General features: G+C 36.9%; 1 protein-coding gene across 1 annotated transcript; it reads left to right on the top strand.

Annotated features, from left to right (window-relative positions):
- The first annotated feature begins 8,584 nt into the window (after positions 1-8,584).
- On the top strand, positions 8,585-9,156 carry LOC149818168 (uclacyanin 1-like). The gene is made up of 2 exons (XM_089986162.1): positions 8,585-8,777; positions 8,882-9,156. Exons 1-2 carry the CDS (start codon positions 8,585-8,587, stop codon positions 9,154-9,156), a joined length of 468 nt encoding a protein of 155 aa, XP_089842288.1.
- Positions 9,157-11,259: the final 2,103 nt, after the last annotated feature.

Here is an 11,259-nt window from a genome sequence, read left to right as displayed (position 1 = left end):
GTAACGATGATCACTGCGGAGACTTTTGGTCAAGTGAAAAGGTAAGTGAACAAACCTCTTATCCAAGGTTTAGGCCTAACATTCCTAATATGATTTGTCTATCGATTTCTAAGATATTGTATCGATTCGCAGATATTGATTTGTCTTATACGTGATGGATTTACTGGAAAAACAAGTATGGTGCTACAACTCATTGGACTTTCACACTAGTGTGCAACATGACATTATGCATTTGGTAAGTTTTTGTCTATAAGTGTATTGTATCTTTTACGGTAGCCCAGATTTTATTTTATTTTGCATTAACCATAGGAGAGATTCCTAAAAGACATTTTGGGTATCGACTTTAGCGAGTGGAGCTTGTTCTGTGCAGACCATACTCCTTTATAAAATAATGACATCGATTGTAGTGTATTTGTAATGAAGTATATTAAAGCAATATACATTGGACGAGAACTTGATTTCGATGTTGTATGCTCTTTATTACCCTCTATTATTGGGGACTCAATGTATATATTGGTGTCACATTATATTTTTGTTGCAGGTTGATATGCCTGGATTTCGCACAGAACTATGCAGAAAATTGATGGAGTTTCTAATTGCGGAAGAGAAAAAAACTTTGTTGCAAGAATACCTAGAAGGCAACGAACGATGCAACCTCCACTCCAGGAGTAATATGATGTACATCGGCTTCTAATAGATTTTATAGATTGTACAGGCAAATTTTGCATAAAAAATTATAAGACTACGTATACAAATTATGTAAATATCTCTAGGTTGAAGTAAATAAAATTTCAATTTCACTAAACACGCCAATAAGTTGGATTGTTATATAGTAAAAGCAAATCATTGTTATGTTTGTCCTTTGTAATTGAAAATCATAAAAGCGATTAGCGTTGTGTAAAGTGGAAATGAGCTATTTTCTTTAACGTGACTTTCTATAAGTGTATAAATCTATTTTAATCAGTGTAGCACACCAATGTCACTAAACAAATAGTTGTAATGATCGACCTTCATAAATTAAAATCAAACAAGTTTTATATAAGGCTAAAACAATTTGCACAAACATTCATAAACGGTGATCACGATTTGCACAAGCATTGACAATGCACTTTTACCATGATTTGTACTCATGCACAAAGCGATTTTCATTCAGTTGTGACTGACATAGATGCCACTGTGTAAATTGTTATACCTTCACGATTTACACAAGTGAATGATTTGCTTTTACGGGCAATGTCTATGTCAACGATATTTCCTAATCGCTTTTACGGGCGATTAGGGTTGAGGGTTTAAGGATTTTGGGTTTTACTTCAATGATACAAAATGAGTTAAATTCTTAAATACAAATCGATTTTGTTCTCAAATACAAACAAAGATATATTGTTCTCGTTGTAACTTCGTAACTATAAATCTATATGATTTACAACCGCATTCATATAAAAAAATTATTAGTATTTAGTTATAATATCTATGGGAGGATATTTTCATCGAATGCATATCTATCTTTTAGAGACTCTCATTTTTACAGAAGAGATCATGAAAACATCAGTATTGTCCAATGTCGTAGCCTTCTATGCTGCAAAGCAATTCTATGTGCAGTTGAGGATACATCCTCTCTAAGAAAATAAGCTCAATAGTAATGGCAGCCCACTGCACCATTTTCCTTGAACTGAGGCCGATTCTTAGAGACTCTAGCATTGGTGCGCTCTTGACAATAAGCTTCACAACTTAAGAACACAAGAACAAAGAAAAAAGAAAAATACAAGGAAGAAGAAAAATACAAGGAAGAAGAAGGCAGAGTAGAAAAAAGAAGAAGAAGAAGAAGTTGCGTTGCTGCAGAAAAGAAAGAGGAAGAGAGGTTAAATAGATTAGGGTTTTAGACCTGAACAACGGGTCGGATCGAGTCAGGTTTTATATATAGATCTATATTAGGATTTTACATTTTACAAGGTTTTACGCCTGTGTACAACAATCGACACGATGTTTAGACTTAGTAAAGTACAAATCCAATTAAGTAATAGTTGCAAAACATTATGAGTAAATCGCTATATTATATATTGATATCGTTCACATAGACAAACAAAGACATATCCATTTTTTTTATACAATTAGACATCCTATTAATTACCTACTGGTGATGATATATGTTTTTTTTATGATGATGGTCATGTATTTTATCTAAGCTAAACCATTGTGGTCAGGTAAAAAAGACTAGGTTTTTTCATAAATGATAGTGGTTGTAAATCATATTGATTTGTACTTTTAAAGTTACCGCGATAACGATATATCTTTGTTTGTCTTTGTGAACAAAATTGATTTGTATTTATGAAGTTACTGTGACAATGATATGTCTTTGTTAGTCTTTGTGAACGAAATCAATTTGTATTTATAAAGTTACACTGATTTGTATCATTGAATTATTCTCGATTTGTTCTTTACTAAGTCTGTATATCATGTGGCTTTGTTTGTGAATGAATTATTCTCGGACAATATCGGATGTTGTAGAGGCCCTCTCATACAATATGGACGATACAGTTTATATATAACAATTTGTATATGTGAAGGCTAGATGAGACAACAATTTTCATTAATTATATAAGCAGTGAGTTGACATACAATACCTGATTTTCACGATTTTCACTAACTACGATTTATACATGTGAATGATACATATTACAAGGATTTATATATATGAAATATACATTATTAAACAGAGTTCATACGCGATTTCTTTGTTTCATAGCTTTTTGGATGAAGCCATTTTCATGAACGGTGATCCACAAAAATATTAACAATTCTATTTTGTTGGCTCATGATTCATAAAAATGGCTTCATCCAAAAACTCTTTCTTAATAAGACCATCCCGTGTGTGATTAATCATATTCACCTCATGTTTTGTTAAACTCTTAACAAATTTGACAATGTGGACATTGGGTCATGCAAATAGGCATGACAACTAACTTTATGGTAAGACTTAAATAGAATTTACACACAATTCCTGTGTTTCATAGCTTGCTTTCGAATTGATCAGAGTCTGTCATGAAACAGAATAATATAAGACACTACATTAAGTTTCATAAGAAATACAAACATCCTCCCAACATTGATTACATACCAAAAGACTTGTAAAACTGAAGCTATCATTCTGGAAAAATTGGTCAGGAGGATTGAAGGTTATAACGTTAGAAATTACGTCTGTAGGGTATTGTTATATGTTGAAAAATACACAAGTTATATATTGATAAGTTTCACGTAATGCAATTTATATGAAAAGTAATATAATGTCTTACATACTTGTTCATGCGAAGTGATTGGTTACTTTTGCTTAGATGTTGGTTGTTTCTTAGACCTTTTCTTGCCAACCAATTCTAGTGCACTCTTTATCCTTCGACGACTGCGATCAGAGGCAGGTTTTATTTTAATACCCTTCGCTTAGTGAATTTTTTCATCATAATCTACAATGTTCACTCTTGACTTATTGAAGATGATGTTTACGCTTTGGCGCAACTTCTCATGAGTGTCAAGGGAAGCATGATTTTCACCTCCATTGTTCGCTCTCATTTTCTTGGACTGGTCTCCATTAGCTGCAACAAACTGATGGTGAATTAACTACACATTTTTAAATATTTTTCTTGACACTTTTCTCATGCATACATAGGCTTCTTCACTTTTCGATGTCAAATCTACAACATGCATAAATGACCTACACAGTTGTTGGTAACGGGAGGCTATGTGGCACTTCTCATCAATACCAGATTGACTAATATTATCTATATCCAGCAGTTTAATCTTTGCTTGTCTCTTCCATCTTCGCATTAAATATGACTCAGGTATTGCTTGTATCTTCTTTTGATTAAGTACATTTAATGCATGATGACATAAGATACCTTTGAATTCATATATTTTGTACGTACATTTAATGGTTTTGTTGTCAACATTGTACGTGACATTTGCTTATTGTCTTTTCTAATGCTCTTCGCTCTCCCATAAAATATGGTATTTGTGCATATTCTCAGTTTGCACGCATCCTTCTATGTTGCAATTTATGGCATGTATAACCTCCTTCTTAATCCATTCAAATATAGTTAGTGTATACAGATCTACAGGTCGTATCAATATTTTTACACCCAAAGTTGTAGAGCGTGTATTGAAGCATTTCACATCTTATTCAAGCTCATTCTGTCTAAGGCTGTCTACAAATAATTCATATTGTTCCATGAAGTGAAACATTGTTAAATATGAATACAGGGTTTTCTTCTGTGTGGCATGCATAGATTCAGTTCTTTGTGTACTTATCATACCTGCACAAAAGTATTGTCTTTCATATTTCAATGCCCACTTCTCTTTTTCTGCATATAAATTTTGTAACCATAAACAATCTTCAAGGTCGTATATCTGAATCATTTCCTCCCAATCAGACATAAAGGTGACATCGTCTACGCTCTCAAGTACACACCTTATAAACTTTTTGTCAAACTCTGTCTTCTGATTAAATATGAGTCCTATGTTCTTTGTTGCATTTTGAAAGATATGTCACAAACATAGGCGATGATGTGCATTTGGCCATACATGAGACACTGCAGCCGCAATTACGTGATCACTAGATGTAAGTACAGCTTCAGGTTGTTTCTCATTAATTGCTTGTGTAAATACTCTGAACAATCACTCAAAGCTTTTCTTGGTCTTGTCATACAAAAAAGTGATGCCTAATATACAACTCTGTGAGTGATGGTTCACTCTGACAAACTATGTAAATGGTCATTGTTCAGTATTAATCTTCACTGTCATATCAAAAATGAACACATCATTGAAGCATTCATAATCTACTCTTGACTTTGAATCTGCTCAAAACATATTCGCAGCATATCCATCTTCATCCAATTGCATTGCACTAAAGAAACCAGGGTCAATGCTTGATTTCTTCTATAAGTAATCAACCAAAAAATATATTTCTCCATTCTTCATGTTATATGTCATCTTCCTTCTCAAGTGGTTTCTTAGATCCATAGGTGTGAATGGCACATTCTCGCCACCACCATCTATGTGCGTGAATAAATTATATATCTTGGTACAATGTCGGCGCTATCAGTTATTTCAATAATTGTAACATGCACTTCAGTTACTTTACAATATGACCTTAACATAGGACTCATATGTGAAGCTGTTAATTCATCGTTATTATCACTGATTAAAGTACAAACTACATATTTTCCATTCAAAAGTGGTCTTAACACCATTCTCGCTGGACATCCACATCTTAATTCTGGCATGCTCCTTGTTGAATTTTCACATGACTTCTTTCAACCTTACTTAGAACAAACATATGTCTTTCTCACCATGACACCCTGTGCATTTTTTGACCAAGAATACCTTCTAACACTGAAGCTGAATTTTAAGGCATAATCATTGTAACATTTATATGCAGCATCCTCATTATTAAACTACATTCCTTCTACAAAAACACAGTCAGGTGTACTATCATGTACATTCTTAGTGTCTACACCTTTATCAAGTATATTGTCATGATCATCTACCTCATTATTGAATTGCATTTCTTCTGCTGAAACATTCAAGTCAAGAGTGAATCCAATGCTTGCACCCTTGTTATCATGTGCATCATTAGTGCACATGTTCACTTCTTTAGGTGCGTCATTAGTATAGATGTTCACTTCTCCATATCTTTCAAATGATTAAGATAGATCATCTTTATTACAACCAGATGATAAGCTCACCATTGTTATAAGCAAGATATCAATTTACGTTAGCAAGCGTATACGCTTACTATGATTTATTCAAGATGCATATAACAACGGATATCGATAAGGTTAAGCAAGTCAAACAAATGATTGAATGAATCATAGTATAAAAGCAACAGCCATTTGTTATTTGCTTATACTATGCATGGAGTTGTTACTTACCATGCCAATAAAAGAAACGATTTGTCGTATATGTGTGTTGACAATAGCGATTTAATTATATCTACGATGTTGTGAAGCGATTTCAATAAAAATCGCTAAATGAGCAGCGATTTGAATACAAAAATTATCACCGCAAGTGTGTAACAATGTATTTATGCACGCACACATTTTAAAAGTCTTTCTACAAATATCTTACAAATCGGTACTAGAAAACACATAATATCTTACAAATTGATATACATATCGCATAATATATTATAAATCAATACGGCAATTCAACATAATAGCTTACAAATTGACACTACAAAACACATAATACCTTACAAATTGATATACATATCACAAAATATATTATAAATTGATACAAAAATTCAGCATAATAGCTTACAAATCGATATTAACAAACAAAACAATATCTCACAAATTGGTAGTATGTTACTACAACCGCAATTTTGCGATACATTGCATATACTGAGTGAATGGAGGATACTGAATGGGGTAGAGGCCCTTCCTCGCATCTGTAAACAAGCATTCTTGTCAACAGGTCTTAGCGTCTTACAAATATCGTTAAGTTTTCAACCATCGAAAGGACAAGATCCACCTGCAATAACAAAACAATGCTTTATTGGCACTCACGATGACATGCGTTCTTCAACGATAGCATGATGACATGGAAAGGTACTCATGATGCCCACTTGTTGGAATGTTTGTGCATCATTGATTTCTTCCATAATGCCTAACGATAACAAAAAAGAAGAGAAGAATGTAAAAAGAGATGGTTGACAAATGTCCCTATGATGCCCACCAATGATCGAATCAGTCAATCGTGAACCCGAAAATATTTTGTAACACAAGGCAGGAACGAGAAGGCGACAATGTGTTGTAACACAAGCTAAAAACTAAGGCGAAAACATCAACTCGAGACGACGGAAAAGGCTGCTAGTTCGATGGCAGCAGACGACGGCAAAGTTTGTGTCATCAAAGAGAGCTCCTGTTACAGTAGATTGTGCAAAAGTTTACTGCTTAGGGCGAAAATGGAACGTTTGGACTTTGAAGAGTTAACATCATACTCGACTTTCTGAATGGAGGACATTTTTATCCTTTTCTCGAACCGTCGTCTCTCTTTTTTTGAATGGAGGACATTTTTGTCATTTTCTCAAACCATCGTTTCATGGCGAGAATAGCAAGAAAGGGTACTTAAGTCTTTGCAACCGCACCGGACTCCGATGCTAAGTGATGCCGACAAACATGAGAATACGAGCCCCATGTGCTTATATATGTGGCTCTCATTCGGACCCCCGAACATGCACTGTAGCAAACATTGCATCTTCGGGGGAGAACACGCAACACCCTCCTTACTTTGGAAGTTTGATTAGCTTGACACACGCACGTACAAGTGGGCAGCAAGCAATTGGTGTATTCTTATTGAATTGAAAGAGGATAATAGATTGCTAGGAAATCGTTTTCCCTTCTACCTCGCTATATCAACCTGTCTCTCTGGGGTTGCCGTAAATCAGGTTTAAGCCCCTTCAGATCTTCTGCGTTATACGATCAAATCAATTTTTACCAAGTATGACTCTGTTTACGTTTTCCTATTGCTTCGAACAGATATAAGATGTATTTTGATTTCTTGGTGAGATGAGATCTGAGGAGTAGAGCTAGAAGTATACTTGAATTTCAATTAAGACATGTTTGGAAAAAGGAATTCACTTTCACATATAAAAGTGAATCACATATATGCAAACGAACCATATTATTTATAATCTCGTGTATCAATTTCTTATGTTTGTTATGACCTGTATGAATTGAGATGCATGTGATTCGTTTTGACATGTTTGTTTTATGCTATAATAAGTTGGAATCCTACCAATTCTTTAAATTGAAATCAATTTCATGTAAATTAATATTATTCACTCAGATATAGGTTCGTAGACACCTAAAGTTTCAGATAAATCCAAATTTAGATGTATAGCATTCAAAATTAAATCTACTTAGTGAATAAATATTTGATTATCAGTTTTCAAATCCAAATCAAGATTCTATTTTATATAGATCTGATTACGTTAATTTTTGGTAATTTTCCTACCCAACCCATTTACATTTTTTTAAAGAAAGACAGCAATAACATGGGCAGGTATTATGGGTAAAAACAGCTTTCATGGGAATTGATGTCACATGGCAGAAGGTGTGACTTCAAATCCCATAAAAGTCTCTTTGATCAAAGATCTATTTTTCCTTTGATTTTGTGATAATATATCTCCAACTTGATTCGTACTTTTTGTTATATGAAAAGGTTTTCATTTTTCATACGAAAAATGAGTTGCTTTTCCATTTCCGAAACATACCCTTAAAGTGTAAAATTTTCATCCTCGTTTTCGTGGACTTGAGATTTGGTGTTTGTTTACCTCCTTTCTTTGTGCGACTCCCACGGTAGATAATTCAATACACGGAGTCAAGGCACAGATTATTCAGACACACCCTAATTGATGGGGATCTGGTATGGGCTCTCCCATTTCTGGCCAGGCCTACCTCCAGCTCCAGATCCTTTCAAAACATTTCCAATTTCCAAACGCGTCGTACAGATCTCTATAGAGTAATAGACTGATGCCAGAACAAAATCAGAACCATTACATCCCTTTAGCATCACTACTCATGGTTACTTATCCATGAACACTAGGAAGTCTGCGAAGAAGATGAAGTCGAGGGCAGCAGCTCTTATCGTGCTGACCCTGTGTGCCCTCATGGTTCGCTATGCCTATGTCGAGAACCACACGGTGGGAGCGCCGGCAGGCTGGGACCTCGCCTCGAACATCCGCAGCTGGGTTGCGGAGAGGGCCTTCCACGTTGGCGATAATCTCAGTAGGTTCAATAACTCGGTCATCGTGTATGTGTATCATGCATTTTCGGGCACAACTTACTGTTTGACGTGACGGCTTTCTCTGGCGCATCTCCTCCGGTTGCAGTCTTCTCGTACTCGCCCCTCCACGACGTCCGCGAGGTGACCCAGATCAACTACGCGCGGTGTGTCGTCGTCGACCCGCTGAGCCACTTCACCGACGGGGAGACGGCGGTCCCGCTACGCGCACCGGGCACGCGCTACTTCATATGCGGCTCGCTCAGCCACTACACCCTCGGATTGAAGCTCAGGGTCGTCGTCCTGCCCGGCAACAACACTGACCCCGAGAAGGCCACCACCGCTTCGTCCCCCGCGCCGGCTCCCACAGACAACATGGAGTGACACAAACCCCAGCCTCCGCCCACGCCCTCCGCAACGCCGGTCACCACCGCCACCGTCGCACCACATCAAGCCGCCCGCTTCCCCCTGCGAGCAGGACTGCGCTCCCCCGGTCCCCTTCGTGCCATCTCCATCCGCACCCAGCGGCGCCACCAAGGCTTGGCTCGGTCTGCTCCCCGTGGTCAGCTCCGTCTGGCTCGGCCTGGTGGGCCTGAGGCTGCTCTGACAGGTAAGGCCAAGTAGGAGTACCGGGACTCCTGAAACGGTTTGAATCATTAGCGTGAATCTAAATCTTGGGAAGCGCGACGTTACGGTACGGTTGCCCTCCGAACTGGAATAAATTTCTCCTTTTACTTGTTTGTGCAATTGCCTTTCCTTCTTGCACGCAATTGCTAGTGAGGGTGGATATCATTGAACCGAATACTGACCTGAATCATCTAGGGTCATGAGCACGGACGGTTCATGGGATGAACCGGGCTGGCTGCAGATGTGAGCAACTTGGGTTCAGGTCTGGATAAAAGCGTGAAGAGTCGCCCCAGGGCTTGGCGTGTTTAGACCTACCTTATTGGGTTCTAAATCAAACCGATGAGTATACTCATAAATATCACCATTCTTTTGAAATTTTCATGACTTTAACGTCGTATTTTCAAAGGCCCATATAGTACCAAAGTAAAAACCCAATGTTTCAAAATATTGTCTAATATTTTAATTATGATTTCATTAACACAACAACAACAACGCCTTCATCCCAAACAATTGGGGTCGGCGATATGAACCAAAAAGAAAATCATTTTGGGTCCTCCACATGAATGCTTCTCCTCCAATCATTTCTATCCAATGTCATGTCCTCGGTGAGGTTCAAAGCCTTCATATCCTTTCTTATCATCTCCATCCAAGTCTTCTTAGGCCTACCCCGACCTCTTTTAGCTAATATATTTTCCCATTTCTCCATCCTTCTAACCGGAGCATCATTAGGCCTTCGTCGAATATGCCCAAACCATCGTAAATGATTCTCACTCATCTTATTTTTAATGGGTGCAACGCCTACCTTCTTACGTATTTTCTCATTCCTAATCTTATCTTTTAGTGTCTTTCCACACATCCATCGAAGCATACGCATCTCAGTTACACTCATTTTTTTGAAAATGATGTCTCTTGGCAGCCCAACATTCTGTACCATATAGTAAAGCGGGTCTAATTTTCGTCCTATTTCCCTTCAACTGCAATGGCATTCTATGATCCCACAATACTCCAGTTGCACTTTTCTATTTCATCCACCCAACCTTAATCCTATGATTTACATCTCCATCAATTTCTCCATTCTTTTGAATGATAGATCTCAAATATTTGAAACAGTCATCTACCGTTATTTCTTGCTCAACAAGCTTCACTATACTCTCATCACTACTTCGTTGCTTACTAAACCGACATTTCATATATTTTGTCTTACTCTTACTCAACGTAAAACCTCTTGCTTCTAAAGTCTGTCTCCATAATTCTAACTTAGCATTAACCCCAGCTCTATACTCATCAATCAAAACAATATCATCAACTAACAACATACACCACGGCACATTTTCTTGAATTGATCTCGTAAGTTCATCTAACACTATAGCAAAAAGGAAATGGCTTAATGCAAATCCTTGATGTAACCCAACCGTTATAGGAAAATTGTTTGTCACCCCTCCACAAGTGCGGACATTGGTTACTACTCCTTCGTACATATATTTAATTATACTAATGTACTTGAGAGAGATACCTTTCTTCATCATTGTCCACCAGAGAACATCCCTAGGTACTCTATTGTATGCCTTCTCCAAATCAATAAAAACCATATGCAAATCTTTGTTCCCCTCTCTATATCTCTCAATAAGTTGTCTAAGAAGATGTATAGCTTCCATAGTTGATCTTCCAGGCATAAAACCAAATTGATTTTTTGATATCACGACAACCTTCCTTAACCTATACTCAATCACCCTCTCCCAAAGTTTCATAGTATGACTCATGAGTTTTATACCCCGATAGTTTGTGCAATCTTGTATATCACCCTTATTCTTATAGAGAGGCACCAAAGTATTCTTCCTCCACTCATTAGGCATCTTATTT

Source organism: Nuphar pumila, chromosome 13, assembly GCF_984573655.1.
Source record: "Nuphar pumila chromosome 13, dmNupPumi1.hap1.1, whole genome shotgun sequence".
Lineage (NCBI taxonomy): Eukaryota > Viridiplantae > Streptophyta > Magnoliopsida > Nymphaeales > Nymphaeaceae > Nuphar > Nuphar pumila.
This window is presented reverse-complemented; position numbering and strand designations above follow the sequence as displayed.

Bases quoted from the DNA above. Each gene is read 5' to 3' on its own strand.
- LOC149818168 (XM_089986162.1), top strand. From the start codon at position 8,585: ATGAACACTAGGAAGTCTGCGAAGAAGATGAAGTCGAGGGCAGCAGCT. The intron at 8,778-8,881 runs GTAGGTTCAATA...CTCCGGTTGCAG, and splicing joins CCACGTTGGCGATAATCTCA to TCTTCTCGTACTCGCCCCTC.